Here is a 20,361-nt window from a genome sequence, read left to right as displayed (position 1 = left end):
ATAATTTCTTTATTTTTTCACTTTGATGCTTGGATTTACATGTTTTTAGGAAAATACTAAATTTTAAACAACTAAACATATATATACTGTTTAAAATGCTTTAATTTGATTTCATGTTTCTTAAAGTTCATACAGTTAATACAATGTCTGTTCCGAGGAACATCCACATAAATTGCAAAAATGCAACTGAACCATTTAATTTTCCCCTCTATATCAAACTTAATTAAAACTCTGGTAATGATTTCATTGTCTCATATGTATGTTAATTTACAGGATCCCATTCGAAAACCAATGATAATGACTACTGACAAATCTTTGAAAAAAGATGCCTGTGAAGTTTTCAAATTGATTCAAACCTATATGTTAGATCACAAAGCCAAAAGTGGTCAAACGTACGAAGCTGTGGTTCTTGACATTGCAACCAGAGGTTGGAACAAACCTGCGTTAAGAGATGAGCTTTACATTCAGATTTGTAGACAAACCACTGAAAATCCTAAAAGGTATCCTTGGTTTTGTTTTCAATATTTTATTTCCCTCATGGTGTTCTTATCCTAGAATTTCAAGCTATTAATTATTTTAATAAATTTGATTTTTGAATTTCGTGTCAAAATAAGAGATCATGACATGAAGTACCTTTTGTTAAATCTGTAGCGTTAAAATTATTAAGATGACCACTTTTTTTTTAAACAAAAATATGTTGCTGCATGATCAAAAAATATCTGGTATATCTTGAGTGCCATCCTAGTGACGGTTAAAAAAATTTCATTCTCTTTTTTCATTTGAGTGATTCACTGAAAACAACGAAAATAAGTTACTTGTTTTTGAATTCATTTAATCACAAAACTCCAGTAACTTATTTGCATTTCTGAAAATCATATTCCCCTCATAATATTGCTCGAGAAAGCTGGTATGTTTTTTTAGTATTTAGAAACATAGGAGCTAAAACTTTTTTGAAACAACAAAATGAAAAACCCAGTTAGTGTAATCTAAAGTTTTTATTATTTTTATTCCATGATTTATTCTGTGTCAAAAAGCATTAAAACAAAAAATAAAAAACTTTTTTTAACTTGAGTTATTACTTTTATATATTGGTTTTTATTTTGTAAAAGTTAATGTTTTGAAATTCTTTTATTCATAACTTGAAGCCAGTGATTTTCTTAAGCATTTCAGCTCCCAATGTAGATACTGAGCAATGTGCATTTATTCTAGAAAGATCAATGACTAGAGTTGATTGTTGTTAATTTGTATGTTAGTTAAAGAACCAAGATAGAGGGGAAGGATGCAGATAGAATGAAAGAAAAATAGTTTAAAATCAACGTAAATAAAAGTTACGTTTAACATGCGTGCAGTTAATGTATGGCAATAATGTTTTCAAAATGTTATCAGCAGTGGCACAGCCACGGGAACGGTTTTGGGGTTAAAACCCCTCCCAGAACACAAGCACATCCATTTCCTCCGTTAAAATCAAGGAAAAAAAGCAGAGTATTTGAGCTTTTCCAATCGGAATAGGTTTCAACAAAATATCTTTCTGCTTTAAATGATCGGGAAGCAGTCATTAATTACTTTTCAATTCTTTAATGTAAAAGTTGTATTTCGTGATGAGCACCCCACGTCCATACTGGTATAAGACAGCTAAAATGGTGTCAAAGCTCTACCGGGTATCATGGTCCCTCAGCATTTCCATCACTGCAAAAATCCTTTTTAGGGACATCTAGAGAGAGGAAGCCGGATTTTCTGAGGCTCTTAACCAATTCTCATCGAAAGATCGAAACCGTTATTAGCTAGCATTTGACATTCATAAAGACTTGAATGTATTTGAGGAGGATGATTTAAATGATCTCGTGAAAAACACACAAAATAATGAATATAAGATGAAAGTAAAACTAATAATAAATATTCTGTGCTTTTTTTCCACTTTCTTCGTTTTATAGTGATATCAATACGAATTATTAATTGTTTTTAAGCAATTACTTTGAATAAATAATTACTAATCTGTAGAAATTCTTTGATATTGAATAATTACGTATTGTAATTGAATGGGAAAGAAAGCAACAATTTTCGATTTTGAAAACCCCTTTCAGAAAAATTTTCTGGCTGCGCCACTAATTATCAGGAAGTGTATGTGCTGTTAAAACAAAAAATAAGGGTTCTATGAAGATTAAGTTAGCCTCAGGCAAGTTTATGAAAGAGGTATGGTACATACTTTATAATAATTTGCAACTTAAAAATTAAAAAAAATGAGTATTTTGAATGATAGGTCATTATTTAACTTTTGAATGTTTGAGTATTTTGAATGAAAGGGTCACCATTTAACTGTTGAATGTTTGAGTATTTTGAATGAGAGGTAACTAATTGACTGTTGAATGTTTGAGTATTTTGAATGAGAGGTAACTAATTGACTGTTGAATATTTGAGTATTTTGAATGAGAGGTAACTAATCGACTGTTGAAAGTATCTTGAAATTAAAAAACCAATTACAGTAGACCCTTGTTTTATCCGCGTTTATTTTACGCGGTTTCGATTATACGCGGTTGAAGATATGAGACCTTTATTTTATTTTATGCGAATGAGTTTCGGTTTTACACAAATACAGCAATGCAAACAGATAAAATTTTCCCCTCTTTCAAAATCCAAACTCCTAAAGATTGCAGATTGCGCGTAATGAACTGCATTTTGGCGTGCTAATAATAAGCTTCTGCCACTGAAGACATTTTATGCGATTGATTCCAGAGCTCTTTCCAGAAGTAAAGTTATTAAACTCACACAATTCAGAACTCACTGGAAGAAGAGCTTTAAGAAGTGACAAAGGTGACCAAAACCAACGAGGATATCGACATTGGTGACACAACTAATAAAAACCTGCACATTGAAAATTTTGAGCCATTCCTAGACAATAGAAATTATCTTTCTGCTTTGTTAGTGAAAGAAGATTCTGTCACGGAAATGACGCAGGTGATCATAGATGCCATAATGCTCTGCAAAGAGTTACAGAGAAAAAATCTTAATGACTGCCAAAAGACTATCATAACCAGCTCCTTTTTATAAACAGAACATGAAATTAATTTATGCATGTTGTGCATTAAAATCGATATAAGTACACATTAAACTTATTATACAATAAGCCTTCACTAGAATGAAGTATTTTGTTATCTACGGAACCAAACCCCTATTTTAACACTAGTATTAGGTCTCAATTTATGCGGTTTCAATTTACGTGGTATTTGCGTGAAACGAGGGTCTACTGTACTGTAAACTTCAAAAATGTATGATGAGCGAAATCTTTTCAAGCATGTAAAGTTGATTTTTTTTAGTTTACACATTCAAAATAAATAAATAAATTGACATGCTTTCAACACAACATTGAAATATAGAAAAAGTTAAAATAAAACGGTATTGCTTTTTTGTTTCTTCAAACTATGATTTGCTTTTTTGTGTGAACATAGTAGGACTTGTACAGTTTGAATAATATTGAAAAATAAAAATTTATTTGTTCTGTTTTATTTTTGCTTTTTTTTTTTCAAAAATTTGTGTGTTCTATTTTCACCTTTTTCTTAGAAACTTTTCAATTTTAATAATAATTTGATTTAACTTTTAATTGTTTTTATTAAGTTTTAAAGTTCTGTTTATTTGTTACACATGCAAACATTATGTTGAAAGTTTCTAATTATTATTACGATACTATAAGTTTGTTATGTTCATTTTGTTTAGTATTTTGGTTTTTACTTTTTTGCTATTTAGTTTTAAAAATAGGTGATCTATACAAAACATGTTGTGTGAAAAGTGTTATTTAACCTTTGTGCTACAGAAACTGGATTCTCAAGCAATATTTTTCTTGAAAAAGTAAGATTCTTACATAAATATTATTGTTATGATTTTTCTTTGCAGTGGCAAAAAAACAATATGTTGTGGTTTAAAAAAATAGTAATAGTTTTTAAAAAAACATTTTCTTTACTATTACTTTGAACAAAGCTTAATTTACCATGAAATGCTTTTGAAATAAGTAAGAGTTTTATTTATTTTTATTTTTGTGCTTAACTAAGAATTTCTAATTTTTAATTAAGTATAAAAAATTTTGTGTATTATGAAAAACATATTTTTTTGTTTAATCCTCGATTTTAGGTTCATGGCTATCATTTTTCTAGTGCTCATAGAAAAAATCTTTATAGCTATTGAATAACTTTAATGTCCTTTCTTATAATCAATGGAATCAAAGGAAATGAGTTTTAAAGTTTTAAAGAAATGCAAGCTTTAAGTTAAAACTTTACATGAGAGTTAGACCATAATCGAAAATGTTACATGAATGCCCAGAAGCAATTTTAATGATTTTTAAAGAAGTTTTTTGATAAAGTCAGTACTTAAACCATTCTGCTTTCAAGGTGTTAATTCTTTCATGTCCAAAAATCATGTTCAGTCAATAGCAAGGTTCGTTGATTTAAATCATGATTTAAATCAGCTTGATTTAAATCATGATTAAGATCATGATTTAAATCATGTGATTTAAAAAAAAACATTGATTTAAATCAATTGATTTGAATTAAGTGATATTTTCAAGAAAACCGCCGCATTTTGCTTAATGGTTATCATACTTTAAAGGTCTTGAAAACAACTTGATACAATAGTTGGATTCTTGAAATCTAGTTTAGTGGCAAAAAGTTCAAGCTGATATTGCTCTCTGAATGTTTTCACGTGATGCAGTATTATCCAGGAAAATGGCTTTTCCTTTTCCTCTATCCATTTTCTCTTTAATACCATTGTATCAGTGATAAAATCGTGAATGTATTTTAGGATTTCCAATTTGATTCATAGGAATTCCCGAGCACCGATTGTGAACATGTTCAGTATATAGAGAGGTAATAATTGAAGGGGATTGAAAATAGCATTCATAATACTGGGGTGTTCATATTATACTGTGTTCAGCGTACAGAGAAGTCAGCCCATGTTAAGTCTATGGAGTTTCTCCGGAACCATCAAAATGTGTTCAGAATATCGGGTGTTCACATTAGAGAGTGTTCAGATAGAGGGAGTCCACTGCATTATATAATCTTCACTACAACTGGCAAAACTATGTAGATCCTCGTTCTGTGTGTGTAACAGATTTTAACTCTTGCAATATTGCGTTTGCTCCAAACTTACTGTTCAATTCAGTGCAGAACCAAATAAAAATTTGCAGTTTTCCCCATAATCCATCACTAATTCTAGTTAAAAAATGTAATTATTTAACATATTCTTTTACACTAAAATTTACATGATTATGGAAACCTTATTTTTAAGCAAAGCATAAAACAAAATCACTTCTGATCTAAGTGTCATAACGCATTTATAATTCTTAAAAATATATTGAATACTTAGAGAACTTATCTTAGTTTTAAAAAGTAAGCTGAATTAAATACATTTGCTGTATGAAATATATTGTAGTAAAGCAACTAATAACTACAAGTGTTTGAAGATTGAAAAGAAAATTTAAAAAATCTTATTTAAATGACAAAAATCCGATTGAAATAAAAAAATCCGACTTTTTTTATTTTAAAAAAAAAATCACAAACCCTGGTCAATAGTCAGTTACATAGATCTGAGTTGCTCCTAAATCAAAGTTTCTTTTTCCAGCTTATTTATTAATCCATTTATTTTTTAAAACAGAATAATTTTTAAGTTCAAATTTTTATATTATTTAACAATGACAGTTATCTATTTTCTAAAGTTGCTGATTTGCTCTTATGTGAGGCTTTATGAGGGGTATTTTCTAAGGGCTCTTAAAAAATCATTAACTTCTGAACTAAGATACTTAACTTATGTAACTTATTTTATGTATTGTTTTAAAACTATATTGTCAATTTAGTTTTATGCCAATTGAGTTCCATGTCATGCTTAAAAAAGTAAGGTTGTTCTTTAAAATGGTTTGCTCCCAAAACTTATTGTCTACCAGTGTACCACAATTTTTAGTTTCGTTTCCTTTTTTAATTATATTTTCCTAACTTATTTCTAAGTTGAAAAGTTATTAGTAAAATTACATTGAGAATGTTACCTAATTATTACAATAGTTATGTTACATATTTTTAAAGTTAAAAAATATTAATCAATGATCATAAGATTGACCAGATTCAACAAATGAAGTCCTTATTATTGATGAGTTTGTCATAAATAGTTTCATTCTCACTGTTGATAGAGGCTGGCCTAAGTTTTTTTTTTTTCTAGCATTTTATTGTTGTTTTTGCTAGAAATGCCATCTCATAAAATCAGGAAAATAAATATGACCGATTCTGCTCGTGTCTAACTAGGAGAATGTTGGATTATAAAACAGATGAATGAGAGAATTTTCAGTGTATGGGTCATTCTCCAGAAAACGTAACTTTTGAACGCAAATATTTTTCAATTTCGAAACCTTTTGTTTTCTTGTTTTATTTATTCTTACATGAAAGTGTTACGTACTAGATGTAACCATAAACAATGAAACAGCTAAGTTCAAATTATTTTACTCATAAATTTAAAAAAATTAAAAAAATGCCTTGTTTATGGAAATAAAAAAAAGAAAAAACTTTTAATATTTAAAAATCGAGGCCAATTTAATATCAGAGTAGTAATTTTATTAATTGTGCAAACAATTAGCTATTTTAATAATTAGTGGGAATATACTATTAAGATCTTTTAATTAAAGTACAGCTTAATTAGTACAGTGAAGCACCGTTTATATGTTCTTGAAGGGACTATATAAAAAAAGCGTACAAAGGAAAAAACATATGATAGGTATAGGTTAGTATGTATTAGACTTCGCAGGGACCAATTTAAAAAATGTATAATTGATAAAAATGTATAAAAGAGAAACGTATAAAGGATGCTTCACTGTAGTTTCAAATGTATGTTAAAAAATAGTATTTAGTAAATTTGAGGATATACTGGCAATTTATAATTTTGGTAGAATGCCTATTATTGATATATTTCCCCTCTATCATTTATTTTCCCCTCAGAAATAATGACATTGAAAAGGTCTGTCACAGAGGTGAGATTTACGGAGGTGTGGAATTTTTCATTCCTAATAGATATGTTTTTCAGGGAATTTTTCTTTCCTTCGTTGCTACAATCTGCACATGTTAAGCATGTGAAAACATGTTCACTCTTTTTCTACATTAATTTACATCCTTGAAATCCAAGTTCACGGAGGTGAGAAGTCAGAATAACCATACTAAGTCTTTGAAACAAAATCTATTTTTTTGTTTTTCGACAAAAATATCACAACTTCATCAATAACTGAAAATAAACAAGGAATCCCTTGTATCATGGAAAATAAAATTTGATGTCATTACTGCCACGTGTTAATGGGGAATGGCATTTTGTGTTTAGGTAACGGAGGTGAGAATTTATCGTGTGATATGACTCCTTGTCCTACTAAAATGATCTAAAACACAATATTAAAATATTAAATATTCTTAAACCGTTTTTGAGACACTTGTGAAAGTAATAATAAATAAGTATATAATTTTAATTAAAGACGTTATTAAGCAACATAAACAGTCACACCCGGTGTGTGACATGCCGCAGAGGTGAGAATTCACATGTTGTGAACCACAAATATACTAAAATAAAAATCATTATTAAAAAATTGTTGACAGGTTTAAATAGATATATTTTTGATGAAATTAAAAATCGTTGTTAAATGAGTTGTTCTTAAAAGTTTTTACTATAAAAGCCGTATGACAGAAAAGTTGAAGAATGACCCGTATATGTCAATTAATATAAAGAAAAATTTTTATTTACTTGTTGATGAGGGTAGTTTCTCAGGACTCGCCCTCTACCTAACTCATTTTAAGATCAATTTTTCTGCTTGCAGAGAAAGCTTGGTGTTAGGCTGGGAGCTAATGGCAGTGTGCTTGACCTTTTTTCCGCCTTCTTCAAAATTCCAACCATACTTGGAAGGCTACATTAAAAAACATCAAAGTAGCAGTCTGGATCCACCTGATGTAAGTATTTTGAACATTCGCTTCTGATTGTTCAAATTAGAGATGGCATTCAAAAATATTCTATTGCATGGTTTGTACACTATCTTTTGTCTTTAAATTTTGTGATTTATTTTCAAAAAGGTGCATTAAAAGAATTTTGTTTAAAAAAAGGGTTGACACTGTTTTTTGCATAATTTAGCGAATTATATTGATATATCTTTTTTTTTTTCCTTTGAAAAATGAACATCAAATTTAGTACATTGAGGGAATTGGCTTGTTTAAGACTTCAACTTAACTATCAGAGTAAAAAACTCATTTAGTAAAAAAAATCTGATTTTTTGAAACTTGGCGATATCAAGCTCAAGCTTTGCTATAAATTGCATGCAGTGTTTCAGATTTTAATCCATTTGCATCTTTTACGTTTATGAGTTATTTTCTATTTTAACATAAGCTACCTTAAATCTGCTGATAGTTATTATTTTAATAGTTTATTTATTTATTAAATTTGATTCAAGTTATTATATAACTGACCATAGCAATGCATCATTATTTGCCAAACTTCCACCTACAAATACTTGTGTCTAAAAACAATGTATTAGCTGCCAAACTTTTGTGTACAATAAGGACTTGAAAATCATTGCTTTTATTAAAATGAAAAGGCATTGGGAAAATAGTTCATATGTTTCCCTAATAGCTCAATCACAGCAAAATTTTAAAATGAACTTTGAAATAACTTCTGAAAATTTTAAATTACTAATTTTACTACATTCGCCTTTAATATTTAAGATTACACTTTTATTGTTATTTTAGGTTAGTGGTAGTCAGTCTGTTACATAAAACCCACTATTAATAATTGATTTTGAAGCTTTTATAGTGTAGTGCAAAAGGTTTTGTCTAATGCTGAAACTTTTATGTGAGCTGGAATCAAATCCATGCTCGTTATTTAATTATTGTAATAGGTTCGCGCTTCTAAATAGTCCTCACTAGTACTTGAATACTCCTTGGAAAAAAAAGCCCATTGGCTCAACGGCAGCACTTCTAGGACACAGACCCAAGTTCAGTTCATGAGTCGGGTGTGGTCAACTCAGTCTTTCATCTCTTCGGTGATACTTGATAAAATGATAAAAGATGCTTGGAAACTAAACAATGAGGGTTCTGCGTTTGGCTGACTGACCACCTAAACAGAACATCTGCCTTTGCACCCTAGACCCCTTGGTCAGTGGCAGCAACAGGGTCTTATAAGTGGGGAGGGGTGGAGGGGCAAAAAAAAAGAAAACTAAAATTCATGGGACTTTTAGCGGCAGCATAAAAAAAAAGAAAACGAGTACAAATTTTGTTAGGGCTGATTTTGAGAGTATTGAAGCAGATAAGTGCAAATTGCTGTAAATCTATCAACTTGACTTACGTTTTTCTTAAGATTTTGATGAATTTTGTACGCAATAACTCTCCCCCGAAGAAACGCTTAGACATGAAATCAGCCTTACATTAGTTACCCCCAAGTATTTTGACATGACATATCACAAACACTTGGTAATAATTTTATTAAACAAGTATGGCTTTGTTAAGCAAAAGAATTGATTTACTAATATCTAAAGAATGAGTACATAAACTAAAAGTTATTACTTGGGTTAAACAATGTTTCATAAACAGTTATACAAAGTAAAACAAATAATTATGTTCTGAAAATTTTAATGTTTCTGCTTTTTTCAAAAAATAATTTCTAGTTTTATTTCCTAAATTGGAAAGTAAAATAAATAAATCAACCATAGCAGGGGGGGAGGAGGGCAGTTTAAATGTTCTTAGAGATTGAGTATATTCTGAAAATGTTCACCGGCTGCCAAAATTTGTTCTTTCTGTTTAAAAATTAAAAAAATGTGTAACAAACATTAATATTTTGAAGTAATATCCACAGTTACTTTCCTTGAAACATGAAAATAAAATTGAGCTCCAAGTTTATCACCTCACCCTTATAATCATTGCTGTAGTCAGAAAAAAAAATATTTGGAAGAAGTCGCCTTTTTTATTTGTAGATGTCATGTTTGGTGGGTGCCAAGGTAGATTGATAGATTTTTGTTAGGCCAAAAAAAAATATATAATAATTTAAATTACCGTACTAGCTTTAGTTTTAAAAGCAGAATTTTTTAAGGTTTTATAAGTGAATTATCACTAAATGTGCATTGTTTTTGTAATGAGAAACCAAATATTTTGGGAGTGACATTTTGCAATTTTTATTTCAAGTATCGTTAGTTATATGTGCCACATAAGGTGAAAATTCTCTTAATGTCATATTTTGCTTTTATTTGTTAAAAATTGTATTTATGCTGCAGAAAACTTCAAACCATTTGAAATTTCTGTAATTGTCTTTAAAAGGTAAAAATTTTAGTTTTCAACACTTATTTTTATAGCTCAAAATCAGCCAGTATGCTTTAGTTTGCGGTAAAAGGTTGGAGCAAATTTCTCATAAAGGAGCTGCTAGAAGTTTAAGAAAACCAAATGTAGAAGAAATAGAGCAATCCAGGGTATTTATTATCATTATTATATTGCACCAGATGGTATTGACTTGTAATTTTTTATTCATTAATCTTTCAGCAAGTGACCTCTTTTTGACCTCCCAATCGGTATCTTTTTCTCCCTAAGTCCAGCTTTTATATCTTAATTTATAAAGGGGCCAGCATTAATAGATGTCCATAGTGCTACATTTTGTATTAATGGAAGTTTTTTTCTTGATTTCTCTCATGGTATTGATTTATTTCATGCCTAGCATTGTTGCCAGTTGTAAGATTCATATTTTTTAGTAGGTTTATTATATTATGCAGTGAATTAGACAATAGGGTGATAACTCCGTATAGTGCCTTTATGGCCATTTCACGAAAACACATTTTGCTCCACACCAGACGGATCTGCATTTTGTTTCAAAACTTGTAATAAGCCAAATTATTTTTACCTAAGGAATGACACGTGTATGTGTGGCATCTTAGGTTAACAATATTTGTATGCTACATTTTTGAAATATTACTTTTGTCGTAAAATATAGTTGTGGGACAAAATATCTGTTTTCTTTTGCTATGGCCCACTACTTGTGTATCGTTTTGAAATTACCACTAGAAAGTAATTAGTGGGAAAGCAAAGTATATATGTAATAGATTTCAACAACAGAATAGAAGGATATATTGCTAGAATCAAGAACTCTGAAGCTGATGTCCAAAAGTGTGTCCCACACATGAAAAGTTAACTTCATTAAAAAAAAAACATATCAATTGAAAAATAAATTAGAAAAAAAAATTTGCTTAGGAAGTCACCTGAGTCAATTACTTTCACTGGGTCAAAAAATTCTTAACTGCCAGCCCCTATTAAAATGTGTATAAATGAAGTTATGAGAAAAATTCCTGCCCATGATCGTGGAATCACCCTTTATAATTTCTGTTTATTTTTGTTGAATCATGCTGTTGTGAACTTGGTACTAAATTTCCTTCTTTTTACTTCAAATTAGTACCTCCAATAATAATTTAAATAGAACCATTTTTCTTGTTTGTATTTTCTCTTTTGATCATTTTTATACCACTTAATTCTTGTGCAAATTTTGAATTTGCCCTTCCTTTTCCCCTCTTCAATCTTTGTGACATTTCCCCCCCCCCCCACTTTTTTTTTTAAAGTTTTTCAATTATCATCTGTCTACTAAAGATTTTTAAAATTTATTTTGTAAAAAGATTCTTTTTTGTGATTTTTCACTTTTAAATATACAGTTTCTTTTTGCAATTAATTGATGCTTGAATAAAAATAACTGTTCCCAGGTCGTGGTGCTGCACTATAGCAGATCTCATTAAATCCCACAAAAATGCTATAGCTAATGAGTGTAGTCTTATGCACTTATTTTTGAACAAATTTTTGAAAGAAGTTAGTCCTTATTTTTCCCAACTTACCAATGGTTCCAACTGTATTAATGGTTTTCTCATTTATGTTTTGAGATAAAGGTCTCTTTTTTTCCCCAGGGGACAAACTGAAAATGTATTTGGAACCCTGTGTTTTCCAAATATGCTATTTTAAAATGTGCAGGTGAAGCCTAATTAGTGAAGTGCTGTATTTAGTTAATAATTTACATGAATTGTTTGTAAACAAATTTTGACCTGAAGATTTTAATCTGAAATTCCACTATTTTGAAGATCAGTCTTTCCAAGCTTTCTGAGCCCATTGCAACCCCTCCCCCTCTTCTCGGCCCTTCCTCCCTTGAAAAAACAACCAATCAATTGGCTTTAATGAACATCGATATTATTGAAAATATAAATTATTTATTTATTTGAAAAAACTCTTGAACAAAAACTAAATAAATATGAGTATTTTTTTTTGGAGGGGGGGGGGGGGTCCATCTTTCTTTTCCTAAACTAATTGATAGGTATATGAAGAGAAATACATAATCAAGATCACATTGATGTACTTTATAAAATCAGAAGAACTTTTTCTTATGAAATTTTCTTTTTATTAAAAAAAATGGAATCTGGAGAAATTAAAAGTAGTGACTCAAAGTTTAAAAAAATGAACATTCATGAATTTGGGGATGATTGGTGAAAACAATCCTTATTGTTCAACCGAGGTGTAAAGAAAAAGCTCTTGAACTTTAATATGCTTATTTTTGAACTTCTAATTCCTTATCTGAACTCTTAACAATCAGTTTCTTATACATTTTCAGTTCAGATATTCGCTAGTGTTTTATAATCATTATTTCGTTCTAAATACTCATCTCCCACCTATAGCCCCTCACAAATTTATTGCCCACAGATTGGGAACTACTGTCTTAGACACATGCACCTACTGAAAAATGAAACAACAACATTTTTGAGAAGCTTTTTTATTTCAGTAAAATTCAATAACCTATAAATGTTTCAAGGAATTTAGCTCTCAAGATATCTTAGTGAAGTTGACTGATGTTAAAGGTGAGTAATAGAAAAGTGAAAAAGTTTGTCATTTGTTTCACAAATTGTTGCTTCACAAAAATGCACATTTCTGAATTTTTAAATATTACTAGCTGTATCGCCCAGCTTTGCACGGTCCGCCTCGAAAATAAAAGGTATGTCAAGTGACGTGTGTTAAACAATCAGGCTTGAACAAAAGAAAAAAGAAAACAGTAAACTTTTCCGGCAGATTCCAGAAAAATAATCAGAATGGAAACATTTTAAATTCCCGGATTACAGGAAAGGCCTCAAAATAAAAGCCAAAATTTTATTTCTTCATATATGAGAAAAAAAAGGCAACACATCTTTCTTCTCAATGATTTTCTTCACACTACTAATGTTAATAAAAGCATTGTTGTGGAAAGTTGAGATGAAGTACTGAATAATGATTTGAATGGAGGAAAGCCTTCAAAAAATAGGGATTTTATGTCAAAATCTAGGTATCATAATTAATAGTTTTTAATTAATATCTCTGCTAGTTATTATTGGAGGATTATGTTAAATAGCCAAGCATAAAGATGGGTAAAATACAAATTTATCAATATCTGGTTCGATGGTCATTTCACTGGCATTCAGGAGAAGGAACTCGAACATAGAGGAATACATACATACATGAATACATACATAGTTACATACATAAATACATAGGTACATATACTCAGTTTTTAATTATATAAGACTGAGCATTTTATTTGTAACATTTTTTGTTATGTATTGGCTTGTCAATTATAATTTGGCAAATCTATTGCAAATAATTTTGACTGCTAGTTAAACTGTTTTTCAATGTATCTAACTTTTATTTAGGTGCAAATCTTCCGACCCTCAATGTTTGGCAACAGTCTGGAAGAAGTGATGTCTCTTCAGAGGAAAAGATATCCCACATATCGTTTACCTTGGGTCCAGACAACATTATCTGAAGCAGTGTTGCAGCTAAATGGAGCCCAAACTGAAGGAATATTTAGGTGCACTGATATTTGATTGATCAAAGCAATTTTTGATACTTTATTTTTTTAGCTAAGAGTACAATCCAAAAGTGTATTAATTTAAAACACTTTTAGAAACAGTAAGTTATTTCACAGCATTTGAAAAGCTGATTAAAAAAGGGATGATTTTTTTTTTTTAAATTATTCATGCCAAGAGTTTATTACGTTGATTCTCTTTTAAAATTTTACTGTAACAATGTTTTTAATTTCCTCATAATGTGGAAGCATATGAAATACCGATTACATTTTCTACAAGTTTTATTTATTTATTTTGTGTGTGCAAAAGTTTAAATAATTAACCTTAAACTGATTTTAGTTCATAATCTCCCTTTAAAAATAAAATAATCTGATTTTTATATATTCTCAAACGCCAACAGATGTCGCTAAACTCGAACGATTGTTGCTGTCTACTTTCATACCATAACTTTTGATGAAATTAAACAGTCTGCTTAGCTATGCAAAGGAAAAACATTCCTCATGCAAGTATTGATGCCAAAAATTTAACTTTGGCAAATTTTGGCAAAATCTTCTTACTTTGGCAAATTTCAGAACTTTGTAGTAGAAATTACATGAGCCGTTATACGTTAGATCAAATAATTCATAATATAGATATTAAAGTTTTGCCAATGGCCTCAACATACTGGGTTATTTTGCATTACTCACATCATTATTTGTAAAATATGAAATTATTCCTGAAACTTTTGTTCATGAAAAAGCAAGATTTTGTACTCACTGACAGGCCCAAATCTCTAAATCTTGGGCCCCCCTACAACAAAATCTGAGGCCCCTCTCCAGAGGCCATCAGTGTATATTTGTCACGTGAATAAATCTTAGTGCTAGTATTTTTCAATTTTTTTTTTTTTTTTTTTTTGATTTCTTGAACCCTTGTGCGCCTAAAGGGAGTGTCGTCCCCTACTGCGGGGTCTGCGGGAATGCAGATCTGGGCCTGCTCGCTGATATTCATGTTAATAAGCAATATTCATCCATTATTTTGCCTCCACAAACCCTAATTTTACTGCTGTTTCACACATAACGTTTGTACAATTTTTAGGGTTCCTGGCGATGTGGATGAAATTAACTCCATGAAGATGAGAATTGACCAATGGGAAGTAATGGAGTGTGATGATCCTCACGTTCCAGCATCCTTACTCAAACAGTGGTACAGAGAATTGTTTGAGCCGCTCATTCCAGCTGAGTACTATGAAGAATGTATTACCTTTTGCAATGATTCTGAAGCTTCAATTCAGATTGTTAAAAATTTGCCCGAGCTGAATAGATTAGTTTTCTCGTATCTTATTCGGTTCCTACAAGTAAGCTTCTATATATTCCTTTTTTTTTTAAGTTAATTTATTTTCTTAAGAAAAATCTCTCAAGTACTAGCACAAAGTTAGTTAAATTTCTAGCTATCCATATGGATTTCATTCTTGACCAGGGGTAATGAATTTTGGATGGCACGCAAACCATTCACTTTGTTTTAACATTAATTAGTTTAAATTTCCAAGTTTTGATTTCACTCATTGGTCAGATCTATCTGCCTGTACCTGCAATATAATTTGTACACGAAATGATTGAATTTCAAAATGATATTGTATGGGAGAAAAATTTGCAGAACTTAAGAAAAAAAAATGCATGATATGGATATTTGAGTTTATTTCTACAAAAATTAAAATATTATTTTAACTGAATTAAACTTGTTACCTAATTCTCTAATGTATATATAAAGTTAATAAGATCTCTTTGTACAATATTTGAATCAACCTATGCTTCAAGCAGTTATTTTCAACAATGAATTTTATAAATGTAAGAACAGAAACCACCTTGACATCAACTTGAACACCGCATGCGTATGAGTTTTAAAGTTTCCAACATCAAACTATGTATAAAAAAATTAATGTCTAAAAGATGACTGCAAGTGTCAAATTTGGTAAGGCTCTACTTATTTTCTTTCAGATATCAATAATTTTAAATGACATTATATAAAGTTAGAATTTTTTTTTTTTTAAATATATATATTACAATTTTATATATTACAATTTTATGAACATCCCAAAGCCAAAAAATGTATGAAATAAAATGACACGCTGTGTTAATTTCTACCCTTACAAGAAATTTTTTGCAGAACAATAAGAATAATGCAGAAATAGCTGTAAAAATCATAGGAAATATTATGATCTTAAAGACATATGTAAAACTTTAGAATCTTTCTGTGATTCCCACTTTTTTTTTTTTTGACTCAGCATTCCACAACCATTTTGATTTTCTAACATAAGTAAGTGTCTCTCAACTTTTGATTTCATTAGCTTCTGCTTGTACAAAGAATGGATCCGGAATTTTTTCTAGGAGGGAGCGATTGATTTTTAAACTCACCTACGTATTTAAAACATGCTTGAAAGGGGGGGCAGCACAACATTTTTATCTATCGGGGGAACTCCATACTCCTTTTTAACTAACATTGCCAAAAATCAGTCTGATTTTGTTTCTTTGAAACTTCAAATCTGAAAAATTTACGAGAAGGTGATTCAAATTCGAACTCCATCTCTTTCCTTAACTTCGTCAAATATGGCCTACAATTGCGTTTTAAGACTTCAATTCGGAAAATTTGCCTCAAGGGAGGGGCGATCACCCCCATAGCCCATTCCTTGTATCCGTCCTCTCACCTTTTTCTCCTGGACTACACCAGATTCCCCCCCCCCCCCCACACACATTAAAAATATTCTAAAAAGGTTTTTAATTCAGATTTCTGGCCATGAATGATATCTTTGGTATTTCTCTATTTGTCTCCAGGTATTTGCAGCTGAAGAAAATTGTGCAGTAACAAAAATGGATGCAAAAAATTTGGCTATGGTGATGGCTCCAAACTGTTTACGCTGCACAGCAGAAGATCCCACCATCATCTTTGAGAATACTCGCAAAGAAATGGCTTTCATTCAAACTCTTATCCAACATCTGAATACAGGCTATATGGAAGGCATCATCTAAATATATGTTAGTTGTTCACACTGTTTGTGGTCATCTGTTTAAGATGCCAATTAGGTGCTTGAAAAAGACTCAAACCATCTTAACAATTAGATTTCAACTTCTTAACATCAATTTTAAATGCTGAGATATTTATTGTATTCTCATAAAAAGGTAACTTTTCTTCCTTTTAGTGATAGGGATTTGAATAATTGATTAATATATAACTGGCTACCTGTGTGCCATGCATAAAAATCATAGAAAATGTGTCATTCCACAAAATAATATTTTAATACTACAGCTAAAATCAAAAACTGCACCTATTTCAATCCTTTTCATGTAGACTTTTTGTTTTCAAGCTCTCTATGTGTCTTAAATTCTTATTTGTTAGTAGGGAAATGTGGGGCAAAGTGAAATAGTTTTTATAACTTATTTTTTTCAAAATGAACAAATTGCAAATTTGCTTTGAAAATTATGGTACATAAAGAATGAATATTGTAATTTACAATAAAACTTCATTTTTAACTTTTGCCACAAAATTTGTACCTTCAAAAAAAAGTGGAAAAATTTCACTCTTTTTTTTTTAGCCTACTTTCCCAGTAAAAGTCAGAAAAAGAAGAAAAAAACATGAAAGAAGGCTTTATGCATCTTAAAAATATCGCGAAAAACAAAAAAAAATGACAAAAATAAACAAAATAATTAAATAAATATCGAAAAATTAAAAATTGGAAAGTAGGGTATTGAGATGGGGGAAAATGTGTCTGTCTGTCCCCCCCCCCCCCTAATAACTTTTGAATGAATAGTCCGATTTGAACAAACCTTTTTTTGTTCAAAAGATCTCGGCAAGGACACCTCATTCCCATATTTCACTTTTTGATTTGAACTATTTTTTGTTCAATTTTGAACAGTTCAAAAAAAACTTAACATTAGCGCCTACAGGGAAATTCAAGGCAATTCCGAACTGTGAGGCGAATTTGCTTCAAACAAACTTTGTAGGAAAAAGCTTTTGATGAAAAACTTGTATATAAAATATCTTTTTGATTTGAACAATTTTCCGTTCAATTTTGAACAGTTCAAACCCCTTAATATTAGCGCCTACGGGAAACTGAAAGTCAATGTAGATTCCGTACTTGAAGGCGGATTTACTTCAAACAAATTTTGTTGTAAATAGCTCTTGACACCAAACTCCAGACTCCGACTCCGAGAATTTAGAGCACCTGACTCCGACTCCTGTGCCCGACAATTAGTCAGACTCCGACTCCCCTACTTTGACTCTGACTTCATAGCTTTGGCAAAAATTTATACACGGAGGACAAATGACTCCAATTCTTGGATATTCGACTCAGACTCCTTTATCTCAAAATGAGATTGACTCCGACTCCGCAGCTATGGTTTTAACTTTGAAATAATTATTGTTGATATGACTTGTTTTTATTTTCACGGTAAAGATTTAATTTAGGTATTCAGTTTTCGGTGAATAAACTTGAAGTCATTTATGTTTGTACTTAAAGATATGCGCACACGATTTTTTTTTTTGACAATGAAAATTATTTTTTTTTTAAGTTGACATTTTATTGTTTTTATTTATTTTGGAAAGTGCATTAATTCATTTAAAAAAATATTTTTAGCAACAGGGTAAAAAGAAACGATTTTTTTTTTGGTGATATGATGTATTTATTTTAATGAGCTTATTAATTTTAATTATTATTTTTTCGTTTTGAACGCGCGCTGTTAAAGAATTTTTTTAATGGAAAAAAGTGTATTAGCTGCTTTGTTTGAAAGGTGCTGTTTTTTTTTTTAGATGAGTGAGGAATCTTTTATTCCTAGAAATCAGCTTAAGATATTAAAAAAGAAATATGTTTGAAAGAATTTGCGATTTTAGCTATTTTTGAGAATATTGATCAGGTACTAGAAAGTAGTATGGGTATACGGGAAAGTAGGCTCGCTTAGTTCTAGACGGAACTTCTTGTTTCTATTAGGCAAAGTGAAAAATGAAATATTCTTCTAATAAAATGTTTTCTATTTATTATTTAAAAATATTTTTGGTCAAATGGATGAATAAATTAAATAATGAATGAAGAAATGAATAGATAATGGAAGGAAAAAATGAATAAAATAATTAATATATGAGAAAAAGTTAATGAATGGAATAGTGAAGGATTGAGAAAATGAGTGAGTTATTAAATGAAGGAATGCAATAAATGAATATGAAATTCATTTTGTATTTCATAAATAAGCAATAAACTATCTATCATTTCATATGAAATTTACTGCGTATCATCATAGCATTCATTTATTATGAATAAAATAAATGAATATGTAAATGATTTAATAAATGATTGAATAAGTAAGCAAAATGATCTATTTCACTTTGCCCCGCATGCACGTGACTAATTGTAAAAAATATTTAAAATGAAAATAAGTTTAATATTAAATAAATAAATACTGCATCAAATATTAGTGGGTTTCATTTAGTATATAAAATGTTAATTAAAAGAACTTCATCATTTTTTAGTAACAAAATTAATTTTTGAAAATGTCTTGCATGATCATATTCTTTGATCTTCAGAAGTAACTTTTCCCGACTAAAATAGGCTACATAAGGGAAGATGAGTAGATAGATGGCGCTAAAAACAAAGTAATTATTCTACCATTTTACTTTGCCCCACATTCCCCTAATTGAGAAGTAGGGGGATATCCTCCAAAATCATAGAATCTAAATAGTTAACTTATCCCCGGTTAACATATGTTTTCATTCAAGGAATGAAACTTTTTTGCAGCTAACATCAGGTGTGCTACTTTACATTATTAAAATTTAAGAAGCTAACAATCAATTCATTGTAAGTTACGTTCATAAATTGTCATACTTTTGAAAGCACCTAATTGAGTCTTGACAGCAATTTATTTCTGAAGAGCTGTATATGTTAAAATCTCCAAACTGACAACTTTTCATGAGATTGAAAATTATTCATGTAATTAATTGGCTAAGGTGCTATTTTTCCGTAGTAGATGTTGCTGTAATTTTATTAGTTTTCATTTTACAAAACAACTCTCTTAAAAATCTCTCTATTTTATATTTTTTGGGTTGTGTATTTTTGAGTAAAACTTACAAAATGAGATCTTCCTTAATCATTTGAATTGTATGTTACATTTACAAAAATTTGAACGCAAATGAATTTTGATAATACATAAATATTTCCTATTTGGTTAAACTAAAACCTCTCAACTGACTTATTATGACTTATTAATTAGGAATAGTTTTTGTGCCAATTCCCATGACTGCTCAACATTGCTTCTTAGATAATATCGTGAAATTGCTTAATTTTAACAATGTATGTTTTACTTATATTTTCCTCAAATTAAATAATGCTACATCTTTAAAAAAAAAAATAAAAATATGCAATGATCAATGAATTTTATTTGCCTTTTCTTTTCTAAATTCTCTATACATATTATATATATTTTAAAATCTTTAATTTGAAATAATATCTTTAACCCTTTCACTTTCTTCATTTTATTAATTTTTCTTATTGTTTATACTTTAAC

The 20,361-nt window shown here is 29.8% G+C and overlaps 1 protein-coding gene across 1 annotated transcript in view; it reads left to right on the top strand.

Moving 5' to 3' along the window:
* Positions 1 to 17,759, top strand: part of LOC129229742 (uncharacterized) — a 60,978-nt gene extending 43,219 nt beyond the window's left edge. Inside the window, exons 13-18 of the mRNA XM_054864110.1 lie at positions 274 to 500; positions 7,823 to 7,952; positions 10,337 to 10,450; positions 13,682 to 13,839; positions 14,912 to 15,170; positions 16,645 to 17,759. Of these exons, the coding sequence (XP_054720085.1) occupies positions 274 to 500; positions 7,823 to 7,952; positions 10,337 to 10,450; positions 13,682 to 13,839; positions 14,912 to 15,170; positions 16,645 to 16,839 (1,083 nt within the window). The 3' untranslated portion in view covers positions 16,840 to 17,759. The remainder of the gene's footprint in view (positions 1 to 273; positions 501 to 7,822; positions 7,953 to 10,336; positions 10,451 to 13,681; positions 13,840 to 14,911; positions 15,171 to 16,644) is intronic.
* The last annotated feature ends 2,602 nt before the right edge of the window (positions 17,760 to 20,361 follow it).

Source organism: Uloborus diversus, chromosome 9 (assembly GCF_026930045.1).
Source record: "Uloborus diversus isolate 005 chromosome 9, Udiv.v.3.1, whole genome shotgun sequence".
Classification (NCBI taxonomy): domain Eukaryota; kingdom Metazoa; phylum Arthropoda; class Arachnida; order Araneae; family Uloboridae; genus Uloborus; species Uloborus diversus.
Note: the sequence above shows the minus strand (reverse complement) of the source record. Positions and strands in the feature narration are given on the sequence as shown.